This window comes from Littorina saxatilis, linkage group LG7 (assembly GCF_037325665.1).
Source record: "Littorina saxatilis isolate snail1 linkage group LG7, US_GU_Lsax_2.0, whole genome shotgun sequence".
NCBI lineage: Eukaryota > Metazoa > Mollusca > Gastropoda > Littorinimorpha > Littorinidae > Littorina > Littorina saxatilis.
The window spans coordinates 45828209-45851699 of NC_090251.1; the positions used below are offsets into that span (position 1 = coordinate 45828209).

Genomic DNA, 23491 nt, shown 5'->3' on the forward strand with positions numbered 1-23491 from the left:
AATTCGTGTGAAACCGCACGTGAGGTTTTATTTAGATAAAACCCCGACACGTGTTTTATCACTTGCTTTCGCTACATTTCTTTGACGACGCTATACACCGGCTTTTAAACTAAGCTGAGGCCGCACTGTGGTGACCTTATCTTTTAAGCAAATTGATTGACATTTTGGTCAAACAATCGTTGATTCCGTCAGAACTATGGCATTGCATTCCAGCTAGAAAGCTTAAACATTAAATAATAAGTGTGCTTATTAAAGTTGTCATTAAAATCGAATGTTCATTAAAAGATTCAAAAATGATTGCACTGTTTTCCATTTCAATTCCTGCATCCAAAAGTATATAAATATGATAGCATTACTCTGAAAATGCGCTCAGGATGAAAAAAAATCGGTTTTTGCAAGTTAGGGCCTATGTTTGCATGCTTCGCCGAGAGCAGCTCGACCCGTCTCAGTTTACGGGTTTCGGCAAAAGCCAGGTTTTAAGTCTCGAAGATGCCGGTCTGATCCCATGTTTTATGTGTCGACCTTTTAGTTTCAGGCCGCCAGATTGAGTAAATGTTTTGACGTTCTTAATGTTGTTACTGTTTAAAACGTGTATAAAAGAAAATTAATAAAAACACGCTTAAACCAAATATTTTGATATCGCTTGACGAGACTTGTTGTTTTCTTTTTTTGTCGACCCAGGTCATTTCCAAAAACTCCCAAATTTGGCCATATTGTTTTGCACTTTACGAGAGCGAGGGACAAACAAACGTTAGATATATATGCACTTACATGCGGAGTGACAGGACTTCCGCATGATGAGGGGAAATTATTGCTATGCAGTGCAGGAGGGAAAAAACGCCTACAAGAAGGGGGGGGGGGGGGTGGTTGGTGGTAGGAAGGGGGGGGGATTGCGGGAGTGGGTAGAAGCAGGTGTGCATCTTATGATGTAGTATACTCTTGTCAAAAATCTACGCCAGAGTGGCTCGCAAAAAAACCTTAGCCGACCCTGGTCAAACAATCGTTGATTCCGTCAGAACTATGGCAGTGCATTCCAGCTAGAAAGCTTAAACATTAAATAATAGGTGTGCTTATTAAAGTTGTCATTAAAATCGAATGTTCATTAAAAGATTCAAAAATGATTGCACTGTTTTCCATTTCAATTCCTGCATCCAAAAGTATATAAATATGATAGCATTACTCTGAAAATGCGCTCAGGATGAAAAAAAATCGGTTTTTGCAAGTTAGGGCCTATGTTTGCATGCTTCGCCGAGAGCAGCTCGACCCGTCTCAGTTTACCCCTCCCCCATGTGTTCTTGTGGAGAAGCAGAGCAGGACACGGCCCACATCCTACGAGACTGTAGGAGCCACCAGGTGCTGAGAGAGGAAATCTGGCCATTGCCGGAGTCCCTGCACAACAAGCTGTACGGGCCAGTGGCTGCGCTGCAGAGGACCACTAATTATATCTCAAGATCTGGACTCCAAGTGTGATCGGCGATCGAAAAGAAGAAGAAGAAGTCTCAGTTTACGGGTTTCGGCAAAAGCCAGGTTTTAAGTCTCGAAGATGCCGCTCTGATCCCATGTTTTATGTGTCGACCTTTTACTTTCAGGCCGCCAGATTGAGTCAATGTTTTGACGTTCTTAATGTTGTTACTGTTTAAAACGTGTATAAAAGAAAATTAATAAAAACACGCTTGAACCAAATATTTTGATATCGCTTGACGAGACTGTGACTTGTTGTTTTCTTTTTTTGTCGACCCAGGTCATTTCCAAAAACTCCCAAATTTGGCCATATTGTTTTGCACTTTACGAGAGCGAGGGACAAACAAACGTTAGATATATATGCACTTACATGCGGAGTGACAGGACTTCCGCATGATGAGGGGAAATTATTGCTATGCATTCAGTGCAGGAGGGAAAAAACGCCTACAAGAAGGGGGGGGGGGGGTGGTTGGTGGTAGGAAGGGGGGGGGGGGGGGGATTGCGGGAGTGGGTAGAAGCAGGTGTGCATCTTATGATGTAGTATACTCTTGTCAAAAATCTACGCCAGAGTGGCTCGCAAAAAAACCTTAGCCGACCCTGCTTGGCTTGACTTTTGATCCTAGAACTGAAAGCAAATGTGTCTGTTTCTGCGGCTGAGGTGAGTGTCCTCCGTTGTTTTGTCGTCTACAAGCAATATATCACATACACCAGGCAATCCTACAAAGACTACGTTGTGTGTGTGTGTGTGTGTGGGGCATTTTCCGCAAGCCCATGTAGTGCGAAATTGTTCGTCGAAATTAATTTACGATTTTTAATTTTGGGGCAAGTAAAGTTTTGTGGTACATGTATTCATTTTCCAACCCCATGTAGTGCGAAATTGTTCGTAGAAATTAATGTACGATTTTAAAATTTTTAAAATTTTGGGGCAAGTAAATTTTTGTGGTACATGTATTCATTTTTCAAAACTTTCAAAAGATGATTACAAATAGTATGAAGGCTTATTCTGAAGTTTAAGATTCACGCTACAGATATAAAGGTAAACAGTAAATGCTTTCTGCACCTATGGAAAACATATAATCTTAGTGAATGTGTGTACATTATTTCTGACATGCCGCACATAAAGCTAGGCAACGAAATTCCGCATGCGCAACATAATCGTCCAAGATGGCTTCGTGTCTTTGTCCGTGTAATGTAATACCTTTTGGCCAGAAAAATACAAGTTAATGTTTTAGTTCGATATGCACATCTACAGACTGATATATCAGGTTTCTAGGGGGGTCCGGAGCCAAGAAACTTTCCCTAATACACCTTCCAAAAAGTAAATTTAAGAAGACAAATTTGAATCAGAACAAGGACAATTGACCGATTTGGTGCAACCTGAGCCAACAAATTACCCAACTACTTTCCAAAACCGTCACTTAAAAGACAAAGGCCGGCTCAGTCTTCGGGGGGTTCGGGGGGTCCGGGTCCCCCGGAACATTTTGTATCTGCCCCTGGGTTTGTATGTCACAGCTGATATCGGAATCCAGCGACCTTTTGATAGAATCGAAATTCCGATCTCAGCCAGATGAACTTACAATTCTGATTCTTTCCAGTGAAAACTTCTGGCTAAGATTGGAATTCTGGTTCTATTGCACAAACTTGTTCTCTTGTGTGTGTGTGTGTGTGCGCGCGCAGAGAGAGAGAGAGAGAGAGAGAGAGAGAGAGAGAGAGAGAGAGAGAGAGAGAGAGAGAGAGAGAGGGGGGGGGGGGGGTACTGAAACAAACGCAACACACGTATCAATCAATCACACAATTACAACGACAGCGATTGTTCTGCACTTTATTTGCACAGGTGTGTGTACATACATATCAAAGTAGGTCAACAATGGATGATTTCAATGAAACATGACGTCACAGGCACACATAGTACCAACTCCTCACGGCAGGTACTTCACAGCGCACTTCCTTTCGCATGTATTCTTCTTTTCCTTCATTCAAACTCTCTTTCATTCACTGTCTCCACTCATTCACCAATGAGCGGTGATCGAGGATGATAACTTTTTTTTTTTATCTCACAAGTCAAGTGTCAGCTATGTTATACAGTAATGTACACAACTAATCATTATAATACAGTTATAATCGAATACCAACAAAAGTCAAATGTAAGTACAGAAGCCTGCCTTACCAAGAACATGCTGACAGAGTGTGTAAAAAAAGTTATGACTATACACGACCACTATAAAAACAAACAACAAAAAGAGAGAAAATGATGCATCTACAATAATCATCCGTGTACAGCGTTAGTACATTTCTAACAGCTACACAATGAGAACTTTTAACAAGATGGAAGGACGTAAGAAGAAACAAGGTAACAACACTTCATTCTTTCCAGTCAACAAAAACTGCCAACGTTTACCTTTGAACAAACAACCAAAAACAGAGAGAGAGAGAGAAGAGAGAGAGAGAGAGAGAGAGAGAGAGAGAGAGAGAGAGAGAGAGAGAGAGAGAGAGAGAGAGAGAGAGAGAGAGAGAGATTACAGGATTGTGTACGCGGGAAGAAATGTATCTTTAAAATTCAGCATGCACAAACCAGTTAAAACCACTTCAAGGCAGTTGCAAGTCAACCATGCTAAATGAATGTACAGTGTTTAATGTGAAACCCTGAATGTATTGTGTTTGTATCTACATTTTGTTTATTCCATGCACAACAGGAGGTACAAATACTTGAAAACTCACAACCATATAACATAAAAAAAAGTGCCTGAATTTTCCACAGCGAGGACCACATAGTGTAAAAAATACTTTGCCCTACAATATTCCAACACTTCCCAGTACACTTCTATTCAGCAAAAAAAACCACCCACCAAACAACTTTCTTTATTTGGTGTTTAACGTCGTTTTCAACCACGAAGGTTATATCGCGACGGGGAAAGGGGGGGAGATGGGATAGAGCCACTTGTTAATTGTTTCTTGTTCACAAAAGCACTAATCAAAAAATTGCTCCAGGGGCTTGCAACGTAGTACAATATATTACCTTACTGGGAGAATGTTTCCAGTACAAAGGACTTAACATTTCTTACATACTGCCTGACTACACCCAACAACAAACAAACAAACAAAAAACACCTCTCAGAGGAAAGAACAAATAAATAAGAGAGAAAAGAAAAAAGGGAAGGACACAATTGTGAATGTAGATCTTACAAAAAAATAACAATACACACACACACGACTAATCTGTATTGCATTGTTTTGCTGTTCCATCCTGTGCCGTTCCCTACCCGCAGTGCCACTACACTACAGGTTCCCTTTTCACACAGGTATACTTGTCAAGTCAAGTCAACAGGTGGATGAAAAACATCAAGTGTCTTACACTAGCAGGTGTCCTCATGTGACAGATGATACTTCAGTCACTTCAACAAGTGGCTGGAAAACATCAAGTGTCTTACACTAGCAGGTGTCCTCATGTGACAGGTTTACTTGAGTCTTGAGTTAAGTCAACAGATGAATGGAAAACATCAAGTGTGCTGCAGTATGTCGCGACGGGGAAAGAGGGGAGATGGGATAGAGCCACTTGTCAATTGTTTCTTGTTCACAAAAGCACTAATCAAAAATTGGCTCCAGGGGCTTGCAACGTAGTACAATATATTACCTTACTGGGAGAATGCAAGTTTCCAGTACAAAGGACTTAACATTTCTTACATACTGCTTGACTAAAATCTTTACAAAAATTGACTATATTCTATACAAGAAACACTTAACAAGGGTAAAAGGAGAAACAGAATCCGTTAGTCGCCTCTTACGACATGCTGGGGAGCATCGGGTAAATTCTTCCTCGTCCCAACCAATATGGGACTCCCTCTAACCCGCGGGGGGTTGAAACCCCCCTTTAATTTGTAAAAGATGAATTTCCCCATGATAAACTGTGAATAAACAACTACCACACCCACTTAAAACACATGTGTATTACACAGCTAAGAACAACAACATTATTCTCCTTCAACGGGTTGATTTTTCTCTCCTTTTTTTCCAATACAAGATTGAGTAACGCATTATTAAGTAGATTTGATAAAAGGGAAGTTCAGTACAAATGTACACCAATTCTTTTGTCAACAGGCATGCATGTTACAACAAGAACACTAACAGCAACCAACTGGATTTCTGAAACAAACACCAGCAGAAATAAATACAAGAGTGTTGTTGTCAACTTCATCCTCCTTTGAAGTTTTAATCTTTTAAATAAATCCAAAAACAAAAAGACTGCCAACGTTACAAAATTTAGAATCAAAAAACAAGAAAGGTAGGTTGTTGGAACGTTTGTTATTAACAATCTGTGAATGTATTGTTTTGTCAATAACAAACGTTCCAACAACCTACCTTTCTTGTTTTTTGATTTTAATCTTTCAAGTCAAAGACGCCTTCTGTCCTGTGCAAGCGATCTTCTTATCGTTTGTCAGAATGTATGCAACCTTTTAAATTTAAGTCGCACAAAAATCCGTCCAGGTAAGTATCTTTAACGCCAATCTTTTCTTGGAACTCCTTTTCCTGTTTCTCACCAGTGCACGTGCCCATGTGCACACACACACACACGGACAGGCAAGCACGTTCTGACAGACAGACAAACAGATGTTTACACTCAAACACAAATGGCAACAGATGACAATACTTTACCATCTTCAGCAAATTAGCATGTGTATAGTACAGAGAAAAGGACAAGCCAATCATCACTCAAGGCACATCATATTTATCATTTAAAGATCATTCAACAGAGATTACTTCAAGGCACAGTTACTAGATTTACCCGGCTCCACCACCCTGTATGAAATTCAATGCGTGTGAAAGTTATTTTCTGCCCTGTTTACGTTCCTGCCCTGTCTGTTCAACAACAGAACAAAGTAGTCAACAACAAAAAACAATGAAAAACCAAACAAACCGTGAGGGTGGTGGGACTAAACACTCTAACACAGATGTACTTCAGGTTAAATAATTACAACACCTGTCAGATGGAGATAGTGACTGATACCTGCTGTGTTTGATGAAAAAGTAAAACACAATGATCAGATTAGCTAACTCAGAGCAGTTCATATTCTGATCTTTGTTTATTTTCTTCGCCTCCATAAAAATTCAGTGCGAAGAATGAAAGGAAGACTGAAGTAAAATGAACACAATATCACAAATTAAAGACACTGTAAAAAGTGATCAAATAAAACTAAAAATACGAACAATGCCAAAAAGGTTGTCACAAGCATGAGGCGACTGACAAAAATCCATTTCTATTCTATTGACCTAACAGAGCAAATAGATGCAAATCACAGTGGAAACTATTCTTCATAAATGAAATAAAAATCTCATTTCTCTTACCTTTAAAATAATCTTTTTTTCTCAAATGGGTAGGTATGGTGTATCCATTTATCAAAAATGAATTGACTTTGTACCTTTGTATATATATTATTCATGAACATCAAGAGATAAATTGTCTTCACTATTCATTCCTGTGAGTTCAAATTTCTCCAAACAGACAAAACAAACATTTAGATTGGTGTCAAATTAGTCAAATGTAAAATGTGTCCACCTTAAAACACAAAATACATCGCATTACACAGTGTGACCAAAACCATGACATTTTTTCAGGCCTATCTTGCTTGTTCTTATGTGTCTGAAAATGTTTGAAACAGAGTTAGGAAAACTGGCCATGGACAAGTTAAGAAGTAGACAGAGGAGACGGAAAACGGGACACATGTACCAAGCACATTTTTCCTCCTTTTTCAAAATCTGAAACTTACTGTATTTTTTCCTATACTTACACCAGTAACACTTACTTTAACACCAAAGATCTAAAGTTTCTGAGGTCTTTTAACAGAGAATGTGAAGCCATTTAAACGGAAAATACATGCAAAACTTTATTTAGTTTTCTTGAACACACACACACAGACACAGTGACGTGCACATTCACACACACTTGCGTACAAACTTTCACTCTCTTTTCCTAGAGTCGGTCATGCCAAGCAGCAAATAAAGCCAAATTTGACACTACATTACTTTCTTTCTTTATTTGGTGTTTAACGTCGTTTTCAACCACGAAGGTTATATCGCGACGGGGGAAGGGGGGAGATTTCTTTCTTTATTTGGTGTTGAACGTCGTTTTCAACCACGAAGGTTATATCGCGACGGGGAAAGGGGGGAGATGGGATAGAGCCACTTGTCAATTGTTTCTTGTTCACAAAAGCACTAATCAAAAATTTGCTCCAGGGGCTTGCAACGTAGTACAATGTATTACCTTACTGGGAGAATGCAAGTTTCCAGTACAAAGGACTTAACATTTCTTACATACTGGTTGACTAAAATCTTTACAAAAATTGACTATATTCTATACAAGAAACACTTAACAAGGGTAAAAAGAGAAACAGAATCCGTTAGTCGCCTCTTACGACATGCTGGGGAGCATCGGGTAAATTCTTTCTCGTCCCAACCAATATGGGACTCCCCCTAACCCGCGGGGGGTACACTACATTACTTGTTTCATAATTTCATGTTCATGTATTGTATACATACTGGTTGGGATGGAAGAGAGAAGGATAAGTAACTGCGGCTAATTCTAAATCAAAAGCAGAAATATATATGTCTCATTATTTACATTGCTTTCGCACACGTATAATATCAGAGTCCTGTCTCAGTCAAATTCTCTCCATTGTTTTGCATCGAGTCAGTAGGTAACTTTTTCCGTGTAGACCTATGACGTGAGGTAACACACAGACAGTTGAAGGCTTCGGCATATTTTGAACATACACAGTACAACATCTTTGCACAATCCACAAACATAGTCACAGTTTTGATGTTGGTTTGTTTTAGTTTGTTTTTTCCACGTCACAACGCTTGGCTCCTTGCTTCTTGGAGATCTCACGAAAAAAAGTGAACGTCAGGTTCTCCGCCTTTTGTTGAAACCACGCACAGAGAGTGGCAGCTAGGCTCCATAGTTACTGGCCTGTTTCACGCACGTTAGCTGTCGGCGTCTAGGTGTCCATCACACTCTCCGACCACTCAGCTAGTATGAAAAGACGATGGGCACACACACACACTGACACACACGACTAACTGCAACACAACTGAGTGAACAAAACGTTGAAGAGGTAATTTTGACTTTAGTACTGCTGTAACTAGTGGAAGGGGGGGGGGGCAAAATGATGGATTGGGTGATGGGAGTGGGGGAGAAATAAGAAGTGCATGAATCTGAAGAAAAAATAGAGAGAGGGAGAGAAAAATTAACACTCTTCAATTCACAGTGAAATCTACCAGTTGGCCGCTGTCAGCGTGAGTTCGTCCCCACGTTCGGCGACAGATTTATTTCTCAGAGTCAACTTTGTGTGCAGACTCTCCTCGGTGTCCGAACACCCCCGTGTGTACACGCAAGCACAAGACCAAGTGCGCACGAAAAAGATCCTGTAATCCATGTCAGAGTTCGGTGGGTTATAGAAACACAAAAATACCCAGCATGCTTCCTCCGAAAGCGGCGTATGGCTGCCTAAATGGCGGGGTAAAAACGGTCATACACGTAAAAGCCGTGGGAGTTTCAGCCCATGAACGAACGAACAAACAAACAAACAGTGAAATCTACAAGTTTTATGAGAAGTAAGAAGTGCAATACTGATCTAGGTATCGAAAGAAGGTGTAAGAGTACAACTTTCTGTTACGACAAATTAATGAAATCAGTCACTTGTAATATAATCTTTCTTTCTTTTCTTTCTTTCTTTATTTGGTGTTTAACGTCGTTTTCAACCACGAAGGTTATATCGCGATGGGGAAAGGGGGGAGATGGGATAGAGCCACTTGTCAATTGTTTCTTGTTCACAAAAGCACTAATCAAAAATTTGCTCCAGGGGCTTGCAACGTAGTACAATGTATTACCTTACTGGGAGAATGCAAGTTTCCAGTACAAAGGACTTAACATTTCTTACATACTGCTTGACTAAAATCTTTACAAAAATTGACTATATTCTATACAAGAAACACTTAACAAGGGTAAAAAGAGAAACAGAATCCGTTAGTCGCCTCTTACGACATGCTGGGGAGCATCGGGTAAATTCTTCCCCCTTACCCACGGGGGGTAATAATATAATCTTTCACTTGCAATGAAATCATTAACTAGCCCTTGATGCTACTGTCTCATTCCATTTCTGTACGCTCTCAACTGAACAGAGAGAAATCTGTGCGAGCCAACAGCATTTTTATCTTTCTGCGGAGCTGCTCCATGGCAAAATGGTTGTGTTTTATTTAACATTTTATTCTCCCACTACCTGAAGTGACCGATCTTAATCCCTCTTTTAGTTCATTTTGCTCTGAAAAGTCTGCTAGTTTTTTGTACGTATTTAATTTCTTAACAATAATTCAATGTGATTGACGGATATGTAGTACAATCTCAATTTATATGGCACATCTGTCAGATATTAATGCAGCAGTACTCAGTTGTACGTAGTACTAGTAGTACCCAGCAACAGTCAATATTAGTCAGAAAAATAATGTGGAACCTGCATACAAAAAATTCCTGTATTTGACTAAGATCCGTTTCAATTCTTTTTATTTTATTTTCTCTTTTTTCTTTCCTTCATATCAACAATCTGTAACATGTGTAGACTGAACAAGTAAAAATACTGTAACAATGATAAAACAACTGTTTCTGGTCAGATGAAAAAAAAAAATTAAAAGAATTTCTGAATGCAAACAACACACTCAATCTTCTGTTGATGTGAAAAAGTGCCTGCAAGAAAATTCAACAACAAAAAAGATATTTATGGTGTTAAAAATTAAATGATGTTCAGCATCCCTCTGTATATACTATACTTAGTTAGAATATAAATTCATCTGAATAAATGCCATTTTAGCTAGAGTCACTGTAAAAATCAAAATACCATGGTGCATATATAAAATGTGGCTTATTTTAGGATTTGATGAAATAAGACGTGTATACAATCAAGGCCATATTTCTGTAAAATTCCAAACAAATACCTGAATGCAAGAACTTGTAATATACACAATCTGTGCCGCTTCTTATTCACAATAATAATAATACCTACACAGCTGTACAAGATAAAACTAAATGAGAACAAAAAAGTCATTATGGCAATCCCCGAACAATGAGGAACGTTCACTCGCTCCCCCATCGTGGGTGTGAGAGAAACGGAGGGGAAGATGGGGGGGTGAGGGAGAGGTGTGTGAAGGAGAATAACGGATGCGTAAATGCAGCGACTGCCTACACACATAAAACTGACCATGGTTAAAATTGTTTGTCTCTGGAGAACCCATCACACCACACTTTGCCTGGCTTCAATTCAACTTTTGTGTGTGCGAGTGTCCGTACGCACAATGTTTGCATGCCTTAACATATGCAGCCCAAAGAGAAGGCGACTGAGTGCATCAACGTTCAGTAAGTTCAACTGGGGAAGACACACTCACGTACACACACAGAAATGCAGCCAGCAACCGTTGTTTATCTCTTGTCTTTTGGACGTCAACAAAGTGAGGTGCCTCTAGCACACCCTGCTTGGAGTTCCACACCATTACCTTGCCTGGTAACCTCACATTGCTGCAGCTCGGAGGCAGACTTGAATCCTTTCACCTGGTGACAATGATGGCCTTGCGCTGTCCTTGTCACCTGCTAAACTCCTATTTCCCTTTTCAACGAGCATTTTTTGTTTTTTTTAGATATTTGTATCCGTGACAAAATGCTTGTCGCTCTAAACCCCAGATCCCCCCAAATCACTCCTACTCCTACAAATCCTCAAAAGGATCCCCTTTAGAAAGATACCCCCTTCTCTTCAAAACAAATCTCAACATTTAGAGCCTTTTCCTACCAGGAAATCGACACAGCAGCAGCTTTACATCATTCAGCAGAGAAACGTACGCTCCTTTTCATCACAAATGGAAGAATTTTGAAACACGGACAGCATTCTTTCCATTTGATTATGAAGAATTCTTAAACAGACAGCATTCTGTCTATTTGATATTGAAGAATAGTCAAACACGGACAGCATTCTTTCTATTTGATAGTGAAGAATTCTCAAACACAGACAGCATCCCTTCTATCCGACGTTGGAAGAATTCTCAAACGGTGTTGGCATCGTTTCACTAACGCAATGAGAACCTTTCCATCCAACGCCCGACATTGAAGAATTCTCAAACACAGACTGTGACAGCGGGAATCTTCACACTGTCAGCAGAGACAGGCAGGACAGCACACTTTCATCGGCGATGTTTCTCAGCAATTTTCCTCAGCAACAAGACACGACGCAGCAGCAGCAGTAAGCTTCCAGGCAGTGAAAGGTGTGGTCTCACTTTTGGCAGTGCGGGGCGGAGTGGGGAAGGGGCAAAGGGGGCCTGTGATCACAGTGGATTGGTGAAGTTGGAGGTGGAGTCCGGGGAGGCGGCGGCTGTGCGACTGAGGACACGATCCACGTCGCGACAGTGCTGCCTCGGCCCGGGCTCGGGGGTGTAGGTGAAGGTCAGGCCCGTGGAGTAGATGATGCCGTCGCTGCGCACCAGCGACACAGGCACCTGAAATTGTGATTACAACGGATGGTTATTAAGTGTGAAATGTGGTAATGGCAGTAAGTGCTACAGGTAAACCTGTCTGTAATGACTACCTAGAGGTGGCAAGGGCAGGTTCGACTGTACTACTAACATATTTTTGTGTATTAAGTTTCTGTCAATTTATCTGCCACATATAGCCCATCCCGCCCCACCCCGTCCCCCCTAAATCTAATAGCAATGAAACCAAAAGACAAGGACGGTCAGGTATGCACACACACATGCACACACACACGCATGCGCGCGCGCACGCACACACGCACGCACACACACACACCCATTCATTTACAGACACATGCACAAATCCACACTGAGAAAGAACCCAAGTTATCTGTAGCGGCACCCTCTCACCCACCACCAGCCATTCCTGTAGGCTGAGATGTCTGGCACCATGCACACACGCACACACACACACACACAGACAGACAAATACACACTGAATAATAACAAAGAAAGTTACCTGTAGCGGCTGTCTAACCCAACGCCAGCCATTCCTGAAGGCTGAGATGTCTGGCACAACGCACAGCATGCTATCTTCAGACCTGCCCATCAAAAAATAAAAAAATCTTCATCACAGAACTCACTGATATGTTCATTACTGCATGGCATATTTCAGTAAGATAACCCATGACAGACTTGGCCGCCAAAGCCCACACAACATCTTCATCACACAACTCACTGATATCTTCTTTACTGCACATTGCATTTCATTGAGATGATCCATGACAGACTTGCCTACCCCCAAAACTTGAAAGAGTAACGGTCAAGTATAAAAAAAACCACCTAATCTTATTCTTATGATCAACAGTAGGCCGCGAAAAGTAGGATATGCGCCGAAATGGCTGCGATCTGCTGGCCGATGTGAATGCGTGATGTATTGTGTAAAAAAATTCCATCTCACACGGCATAAATAAATCCCTGCGCCTTGAATATGTGCGCGATATAAATTGCATAAAAATAAAAAAAATAAATCCCTGCGCTTAGAACTGTACCCACGGAATACGCGCGATATAAGCCTCATATTGATTGATTGATTGATTGATTGATTGATTGATAATCCAGCAGTCACCAAACATCAACATGAGCAAACCCAACCTATGAAACACATTTTAAAACTGCAGGCTGGACACAAATGGAGTATTTTCCACACAACATCTTAAATCATCATAATAAATTACAAAAAAAATAGTAAAGATACTGATCAACACGGTCACCTATGAACATGAGAGTATGCAACAAAAGAGCAAGCAGGTGCATCTTCACTACTAATCTTGAAACACAAAAAGTTCTTGCGATCTTGGGGTAAAGTGGTGTCCTTTCAAGTTTGATAAAGCCAGCATGGTGTGCACTGTACCTGAACATGGTTTCAGCCTCCACGTCCCCGAACCAGACCTTGAGGACCTGTGTGAAGTTCTCTCCCATCAGCTCCAGCATGGCCACGTCACCGCCACCGTTTAACTGGAATCACACAACACATGCTGAATTTACAACACAACACACGCTGAATTTACATCACAACACTCCCCTATCAGTTCCAACATGGCCACACCACGTCAAATTACAGAACACATGCTGAATTTACAACACAACACGACAAACAGATACAACACAACACAACACAACACAATCCAACCCAACCCAACCCAACACATGCTGAATTTACAACCCAACACATGCTGAATTTAAAACACAACACAACACAACACAACGAAGTTCTCTCCCATCAGTTCCAGCATGGCCACGTCACCACCACCGTTTAACTGGAATTACACAACACATGCTGAATTTACAACACAACCCACGCTGAATTTACAAGACAAGACAAGACAAGACAAGACAATGAAGTTATTTCCCATCAGCTCCTGCATGGCCACGTCACGTCCCATTTAGAGTTCTTCGTAACACTGACTGAATCTCAAAATGTTCACTCTTTCATGACGCTAATTCTTGAGATAGCCTACAGTGGAGTGAGAACAAAAACAGTATTCCGACACCCTGACTCTCGCCTGCTACCCTGGAGATAGCCTACGGTTGAGTGAGAACAGATACAGTATTCTGACACCCTGACTCTCGGCTGCTACCTGACCAGAACACTCACATGCAAGCTGTTGACCACAGGCACAGGAGTGACAGGCGTTTTGACGGGAAGAAGAAGACTACTGCTACCTGACCAGAACACTCACATGCAAGCTGTTGACCACAGGCACAGGAGTGACAGGCGTTTTGACGGGCCCCATGCCCTCGAAGAAGGTGTACTCGGCCTTGTCCGTGCTGATGATGGTCCATGAGGCGCCGTCGTTAATCATCTCCTTGTTGGGCTCTTTGGGACACGGCGTTGCCTGCAGCACAAGACACAAACATCATCAAAATAAAAAAACGAGAAATGTAGGTCAATGGAATGTTTAGTATTGAGAAAAAAGAGAGAAAACAAAATCCGTTTTGGATTTCTACAAAAATTGCCATTTTGTGAACAGCTGATAAAAGAAACTCTATTCTTCTTTTTGTCGATCACACATCTAGTTTACTGCAGTTATGATAATGTCCGGGGAGGGAGGCCGCAGTGACCCAACATCCCTCCCTGGAACGTCTATAAAATTGACAAGTCTGGCAGCAGAACGAAATTTGGATGTGGATGGAGCAGTTGATGCCTGGATGGGGCTGTGTGAGAGCACACCGGCACAAGGAACAGGTGTTGGGACAGCAACAAAAAACCAAAAAAATTCCGGGGAGGGAGGGTGGGTGTGTTAAAAGGGGGGAGCCACAGTACATACCTGGAACTGGATGATGCGCTCCTGAGAGAGACAGAGGTACATGCGCTCTGTGTCTTTGAGGTAGAAGGAGCATTTGTGGAGCTGGGACACCGGGTCGTCAGCGTCCAGTAAGGCTGTCTGCTTGTCAACCTTGCGGATTATCTGCAATTCAACATTATCAGATTATTGGATTATCTGCAATTCAACATTATCCGATTATTGGATTATCTGCAATTCAAGATTGTCAGATTATCTGCAATTCAAGATTGTCAGATTATTGGATTATCAAAATTGTCAGATTATCAGATTATGTGCAATTCAAAATTATCAGATTATCTGTAATTGAAGATTGTCAGATTATTGGATTATCTGCAATTCAACATGATCAGATTATTGCATTATCTGCAATTCAGCATTACAGCAGTCCCTCTCATGAACGGACACCCTTGGGCCATAGCAAAACTGTCCGTACATTGCAGGTGTCCGGTCACGGGAGGGGTGACCACACCACCCCCTCCCCGGGCCATACACTCACACAGAGACACACAAACAACAGGATTGAGTCTATGCTAATCACTTCTTGTGGCTACTAAACAATAACAATAAACTCCTAATACTTCTTTAAACGTTCTGTAAAAAGGATTTGTATGAAAAGTGTTGAAAAGAAGAGATAAAATAAATCCTCAAGGCAGTGAACACACTCACCATGCACTGACATACGAAAGCAGCCACACAAACACAGCACAGAGGAGCGTGTGCAGATGCTTTGCAAGAATAAGCTTGAAAACCAGTTTGAATAAATAGCAGCAGATAGAGCTGCATGTCATAATCAAGTAATTTATTTGTTTTTTGTCTGGCTTTATTGACTGCATGCCGATCATGTGGCATGGCAGTGACTTTTCACTCTTCAGTCGGAAATACACTGTACATAACACAGCTCCCACTCTCCCTCACTAATGCCTACCCCAAGCCGTGACAACTGATGCTTGGAAATTGTGTGGAAGAGTACACCTCTCTATTTCTCTCCAATGCTCTTCCTGCTGACATGCGGTGACACCGGACACCCCACAGAGTTTATAAACCAGTTGACAGTGTCGTAACTTTTGACAAAGCAAGACAACTGAAGGGTTCATAGATTAGGCAACCGACTCACTGGTCAAGGCTGAGGGGAAACAAGAGTATCTTGTCAATGAAAGAGGTTACACACAGACACACGATGGGTACACGTGCACTCAAGTTATCAGTGACTGTCATCACACCATTGCGGCTGTGATCTTTGTACCAAGAGCCGGACTGCTCTGTTATCGATTTTGTTGTGGTGAAAATTTGATCGTCCGTACATTGGAGGTATGACCTGCTGTTGGGACCGAAAATGAGTGTCCGCGTCCACGTTTTGCAGGTGTCCGTTTAAGGGGGGGCAAATATAGAAGGAAAACACTCCGTGCCGAGCAAATGTGTCCGTACATGTCAGGTGTCCGCTCACGCCGGGGGCCGTACATTGCAGGGACTGCTGTATCAGATTATTGCATTATCTGCAATTCAGCATTATCAGATTATCTGCCATTCAACTGCATGTGTAAATATTTCAGCAAGTGTATGCGTCCACATCAGTTAGATGAATCTTTAAAATGAAAATTCCTTTTCTTCCCCTACTTTTGATTTCATTTTTAATTTAAAAACAACTCTGCAAATGAATGCGTACACACCAGTATTATGAATCCTTAGAATGAGAATTAATTTTCTTTCCAGACTTTAAAAGACTTTGGTCATTCTGCAATAAGTGCCAATGGCTGATATCACCTAAACATGCATACACTTGTGCATCTCATCTAAAGTTGGGGTAAAACCCAGGACCATGCCTCTGATAGCTTTGCAAAGAGGGCGTAAAACTTGAATTTCTCTCTGCAAAGCATAGACTCCAGAGTGCATACTTACAAGGCGTGGAAGAGCCATGCCCGTGACGGAGCAGACCAACTTGACTGTGGAGCCATAGTGGATGTAGCCGTCCCGTACTGTGAACTCTTCTGACTCCCCTTCATTGTCATCCACTGCAAGACAATATCAATCATGTTATAGAGTTAACTCTTCTGACTCCCCTTCATTGTCATCCACTGCAAGACAATATCAATCATGTTAAAGAGTTAACAATTCCGACTCCCCTTCATTGTCGTTCACTGCAAGACACAATCATGTTATACTTATAGAGTTAACTCTTCCGACTCCCCTTCATTGTCATCCACTGCAAGACAATATCAATCATGTTATAGAGTTAACTCTTCCGACTCCCCTTCATTGTCATCCACTGCAAGACAATATCAATCATGTTATAGAGTTAACTCTTCCGACTCCCCTTCATTGTCATCCACTGCAAGACAATATCAATCATGTTATAGAGTTAACTCTTCTGACTCCCCTTCATTGTCATCCACTGCAAGACAATATCAATCATGTTATAGAGTTAACTCTTCCAACTCCCCTTCATTGTCATCCACTGCAAGACAATATCAATCATGTTATAGAGTTAACTCTTCCAACTCCCCTTCAATGTCATCCACTGCAAGACAATATCAATCATGTTATAGAGTTAACTCTTCCGACTCCCCTTCATTGTCATCCACTGCAAGACAATATCAATCATGTTATAGAGTTAACTCTTCTGACTTCCCTTCATTGTCATCCACTGCAAGACAATATCAATCATGTTAAAGAGTTAACAATTCTGACTCCCCTTCAATGTCATCCACTGCAAGACAATATCAATCATGTTATAGAGTTAACTCTTCCAACTCCCCTTCATTGTCATCCACTGCAAGACAATATCAATCATGTTATAGAGTTAACTCTTCTGACTCCCCTTCATTGTCATCCACTGCAAGACAATATCAATCATGTCATAGAGTTAACTCTTCTGACTCCCCTTCATTGTCATCCACTGCAAGACAATATCAATCATGTTATAGAGTTAACTCTTCTGACTCCCCTTCATTATCATCCACTGCAAGATAATATCAATCATGTTATAGAGTTAACTCTTCCGACTCCCCTTCATTGTCATCCACTGCAAGACAATATCAATCATGTTATAGAGTTAACTCTTCCAACTCCCCTTCATTGTCATCCACTGCAAGACAATATCAATCATGTTATAGAGTTAACTCTTCCGACTCCCCTTCATTGTCATCCACTGCAAGACAATATCAATCATGTTATAGAGTTAACTCTTCCAACTCCCCTTCATTGTCATCCACTGCAAGACAATATCAATCATGTTATAGAGTTAACTCTTCTGACTCCCCTTCATTGTCATCCACTGCAAGACAATATCAATCATGGTAGGCCAAACAAAAATAGATGTTGGTTTAGGGTTACCCGTCTGACCCAAAACTTTTTTGTCATTTCCTCAAAAAACAACACTTTTGGCACATTTTGCAAACCATACTGAGACTAAGGTAGGTAACCTCTTTTAAAATCGACTAAATTTAACAACAACAACAAAAACACAAAAAAAGCTGACCTACCGACCCTATCTTGTTTGGCCTTAGGGTTATGACTTTTGGATGAAAGTGGCTTGTTCATTTCAATGCTTGTTATTCTCTCAGGTGCCAGGAGACTGGTTCCGAATAACTCTCACTTACTCTATTACACATGTCGTATGCATTTAGACCGCTTACTGCCCCCTGTTTATCAGATCATGTGAGGGTTAACAACTACAAGAAGAATATATTTCGTCATGCAGCATAACTTGGTATTTGTCTTGGTGTAGGTATTATTCATGCACGCATAAACTCCTAAACAAATTATACAATGACAGAAAAAAATAAGGCCAATAAGCTTAATAACAGAGATGTTGGAGTGATTAAGAAGCGCTACAAACTATGTTTTCTTTTTATTTTCGGTTGCAAAACTTCACATTCGACTTCTGATCTCCACGAAAAGAAATTCTGTTGGCCGACACCAAAAACAAATCGTAGAACTGGCCATTCTGAAGAACTTGATTTCTGTTGCAATTTTCATTCAAATAGGCATACGAGCCTTCAGCTGAAAAACTGCCTAGAATGAGTTACGCCAAAATTCAATGACGACTTCGAAATGTGTCTATCTTTGCGCAAGCAGCGTTTCTGACTTTTAGCATAAATTGCTTTCCCCGTTTCCCACAACCGACACCCTTTCAGTGATAAATACATACACAAGTGGATGGTGAATGCTCCCCACTGCGTGGAGCTGGCGTGGAAGTTGTTGTTCTCCACGTGGAGGTAGCGAGTGCTGACCGTCTGTGACCGCAGTCGGTTGAACAGCGCCACCTTGGTGCCCGAGGCGATGCACACTGCACACACAAACACACAACAGTAAGAATCTTTAACAAATGAGGCAGAGCCATGTTTCGAGGTCTGATAATCAAAGGGAAGTAAGCGCTCTCAATGCAGACGACATGTGTAATAGAGTAAGTGAGAGTTATTCCCAACCATTCTCCTGGCACCTGAGAGAATAACAAGCATTGAAATGAACCGGCTTTTATCCTCTAATTATCCGAATAACTCTAATTTACTCTATTACATATATGTCGTATGCATTTAGAGCGCTTAGAACAGTTTAAGAAGTTTTGCTTGAAGGCAAACAACCGTCTCCAGGAGACCAAGTCTTGTTATAATAGAAGGCCACACAGCTAAATTTAGCAATGCAAGCACGTTCCGATGTTGGCCTTTAAAAGGCTATCGTATTTAAATCTTCCATGGTGTTCGCTGCGACTTTATATGCACACTGCAGAGACAAACACACAACATTGGCAAACATCCGTCTCCAGGAGACCAAGCCTCGTTATAGAAGAAGGCCACACAGCTAAATTTTAGCATTGCCAGCACAAGAAACTAGAGCTACATCTGCCGCGTTCCGATGTTGGCCTTTAAAAGGCTATTGTATTTAAAACTTCCGTAGTGATCATTATCTCTTTCGTTTCATAATGACCTTGTTCTTATTGTCAGCTGTTAAAGCATGATTAAAGGTAAACATACAAGAATTTTCCTTGGAACAAAATGTTAGGCATAACTTAAATTAGATCCAGAAAAAAAAAAAATAGACGGGCGCTGTAGCGGGGTGGTAAGACGTCGGCCTCTTAATCGGAAGGTCGAGGGTTCGAATTCCGGCTGCGGCCGCCTGGTGGGTTAAGTGTGGAGATTTTTCCGATCTCCCAGGTCAACTTATGTGCAGACCTGCTAGTGGCTTATCCCCCTTCGTGTGTACACGCAAGCACAAGACCAAGTGCGCACGGAAAAGATCCTGTAATCCATGTCAGAGTTTGGTGGGTTATAGAAACACGAACAATCTCAGCATGCTTCCTCCGAAAGCGGCGTATGGCTGCCTAAATGGCGGGGTAAAAACGGTCATACACATAAAATTCCACTCGTGCAAAAACACGAGTGTACATGAGAGTTTCAGCCCACAAACGCTGAAGAAGATCCAGAAAGGGAAAGAGTTCCCATGAGGATCACATCCGACAACCAACAACACCTGAAAACACTGAAGAACACGCTGTCTTCCCTTTATTCTGTGATATCTAAATCGAAAATTTTTAATTAAATTTTCATTTGATTAATATACTTACCCGAGTCACATATTAGCATTGACGCAGTCGAGATGCTAGGTAGACTGAAAAACGCTATCCCGTCTATAGTATAAGGGAAGCAACCCAAGCAAAAAAGTAGCAAGCTTGCTACCCTGGGTTGCCTCCCGTAGCGTGCATCACGCCACAGATCTCGTACCAAATACGAGACACCCTCATTCGACTTCTAGAATACAAAGAAACTAAAAGCGGGGAAGGTGGGAGGGAATTACCTATGTGACTCGGGTAAGTATATTAATCAAATGAAAATTTAATTAAAAATTTTCGATTAAATTACATATTCTTACTCCGAGTCACATATTAGCAGATAACTCCAACAAGGTGGTGGGTAAGATCAAAAAGTTCAAACTCACTCTAAAGTTCTGGAGAGACAAAAGCCAGCTGCCGCCAAGGAAGGAATGGGCCGAGACCCATCCTGACAGAGGGCAGCAATGTCTGCAGAACCTGATAAGACAAAATCCTAGCGCCAGAAGCTGTGCGCAGGACATCATCCAAACCCCATAGGCCAAAAAGGCCAAGGAGGAGGCCCAGGCCCTGGAAAAGAGCTCGGGCCGAGCCGAGGGAAAGATAGCATAAGCTATGACAAGGCGGAGGGCAAGAAAATCCCTTGCCAAGAAACTGGCCCACTGCCAAAAGTCAGGAAAGGATCCCGTGAGAAAGCAACCACTGACTCACTCTAAACCCTTGCCAGGAACTGGCCCACTGCCAAAGGACAGAAACGGACCGAGAACCACCCTGATTGACAGCCGAGATGTCTCTCAGGCAAGAAATGCGAAAGACAACCTCAGAGAGCCAGTAAGCTGTGCCCAGCACTTCTTCCAATCTTCTGAACCGTAAAACAGTCCGGAAAAGGACCCCAGTCTTGGATAAACCCGACCAAGTAGAGGGAAGGACAAGCTGCCCCCCCCCCCCTTAAATGGAAGGAAATGCTAATGGCCTGGAAAAGATCCGTGCGTAAGGTTGCCGGCTAAGCCCTGAAAAGGACCGACCCTCACGGAGACCATAAGGCAAACATGCCAAAGTAAGAAAACTTTGGGATGGAGTGAGGCCCAAAGGCCGTTGAGAGAACAGTCAGCTCCGGAAGAGTGACCAAACTCCAAACCGGAAAGAGAGAGACGCCTGAGTATCAAGTACCAGGGTCCACCTCAATGAGCAAAACTCAAGGGAGACGGTCACCAGTCGTCCCATGCCCATCCCTGCGCAAGCAGAGAGAGGGGTAAAAAAGGGGACGAAGTGACCTAAGGTAGTGCCTAAGCACCGCAAATGCGGACCCGCAGTGGCCAAATCCTAATGTGACCGGAGACCGGAAACAAAATGACAAAAGCCAGCGTGATCGCAGAGCAGACTGCTTGTAGGTAATTGAAAATGAATCAAAAAACCCGAAACAGAAAGGACGAAGCTGGTAAGAAAGACGGAAAACCGTGAAGCGAACCAGCCGTCAGCCTCCCGAGACCAGAGTTCTCAGTAATAGTCATAGTTGCAAGTGAAGAAGGGGTGACCAGGCCGGAAGCCCAACCCGGCAGAAATCGTCCCAACTCACATCATGCAAGCATGATGGAGAAGAGGAAGAGACGAAATCCGCAGTCACAAGAACCAATTGCCAAAGTCGCAACACGACAGGCAGGAGACTATAACACAGGCTAAGGCCGAGAGCCTTGCTGCCCGTAGGCCGGCCATCGCACCAAAGTACTCAAAGTACACAGGCACAGTAAGAAACCAAAAGTTTCGGCCGCCGAAAAAGATGCTGGCCTAGAGGCCAGCACCGAGAAAACTGGAACATTAGCTAGACCTCTGCCCAAAAGGGGAGGAGTAGCCAAAAAACCTGAGAAAAAGTGACAAGCCAAGAATGACTTCTCAAACATGCATTGCCCAGACAATGCACCCTCAGGAAAATCTGAATGTTACTTCCGAGGCCAACTCAAGTGAACCTTAAGTTTGGACGAAACACCAGAACGCGTCTGATCGCTAGAGAAAGACAAAGTCAGACTCGGCGAAAGACAAACCTGGACCGAGTCCAGAAGCTCGTGGCAAGAGAAAACGGGGAAGCCCAAAGGCAGAAACCCCCCTTTAAACGGAAATCGACCTCTCAGCACCCATACGCTGGGAAAGAGAAAGAATGTCGAAGCCCGAAGCCACACGCACAAGGAAAGCAACAACCACAAACTCCAACGGATGAAATGGCTGTTGCTCCCGCCGAGGCTAAAACCCCGAAGCCCTAAGGCCGGCTGTTGTTTCAAAAACCCAGCGTACCTATGACGGCTGTGAAAGAAACAATCTCACCTGAGCTGAGGACGTAGGCCGCTTAGGCTGAGTCCGCTTAGGTATAGCCTGCTTAGGAGCGGCCTGCTTTTGCTGCTTTCAAATTGAAGCTCAAAAGAAGGGAACCGCTGTTCTCTGTTGGTCTCAATCCCCTGCTTCTGGCATGAGAGGCCAGGCTGCCGGAGAGAGACCGTCCACCAAGGATGACGAACTGAGAATGTTCCTTGTCGACTCCTCAGAAAACCGGGAGTGGGCAAGAAACAAGTCCCTTCCGCACGAGACCGCATGGAAATAGTGCAGAGAGGACAGCCTCATCTGTGCCTCGTCCACCCTTGTAAGTGTGGAGAGGAGTGAGACACTTCCTCCGCGTCCTGCCCTTTACTAAGGGGAAAGGGCGCCAAGGAATCTGCCAAAGCGCGAGAAAGCGCCCGCAGGAGAGTCTCGGAAATGGAACTGAGTTCCAAAAGTTGTCAGCCCCCTTCCTCAGAGAATAGGAGATTCTGCCCATAGAGCGGCAGAACCGAATCCTTCCTCAACGGCTTCGTAAGAAGCGAAAGAAGTTCCGGCGTGACCGGAAACGGTGCACGCAGACGGGGAAAGGCCAACAGGCGGCTACGAGACGACCTTGGCCAAGGCAACTTCCTCTGGACCGCTAAGGGCACGAAGGAGGAAGCCTGCGCAGGAGCGGCAAGGCATTCCGATGCCAGCTCCGAAGCCGAACCCTGAGGAACCAGCAACGAAACTGACGCCGGAGGCCACCCCCTGTCGAAGAGGGGGGCTCGGCGAAAAGGCAAAAAGGTGAAAAGCTACAAAGGGCGATTCTTCGAACCAGAAGTAGCTGCTTCCT

At 42.7% G+C, this 23491-nt stretch overlaps 1 protein-coding gene across 1 annotated transcript in view; it reads right to left on the reverse strand.

Annotated features, from left to right (window-relative positions):
* Positions 1 to 3269: 3269 nt before the first annotated feature.
* LOC138971612 (recombining binding protein suppressor of hairless-like) overlaps positions 3270 to 23491 on the reverse strand; it is a 37068-nt gene continuing 16846 nt past the window's right edge. Inside the window, exons 7-13 of the mRNA XM_070344381.1 lie at positions 18955 to 19092; positions 16704 to 16816; positions 14790 to 14930; positions 14202 to 14357; positions 13373 to 13476; positions 12479 to 12560; positions 3270 to 11985 (exon numbers count right to left, since the gene is read on the reverse strand). Coding sequence (XP_070200482.1) covers positions 11815 to 11985; positions 12479 to 12560; positions 13373 to 13476; positions 14202 to 14357; positions 14790 to 14930; positions 16704 to 16816; positions 18955 to 19092 — 905 coding nt within the window. The 3' untranslated portion in view covers positions 3270 to 11814. The remainder of the gene's footprint in view (positions 11986 to 12478; positions 12561 to 13372; positions 13477 to 14201; positions 14358 to 14789; positions 14931 to 16703; positions 16817 to 18954; positions 19093 to 23491) is intronic.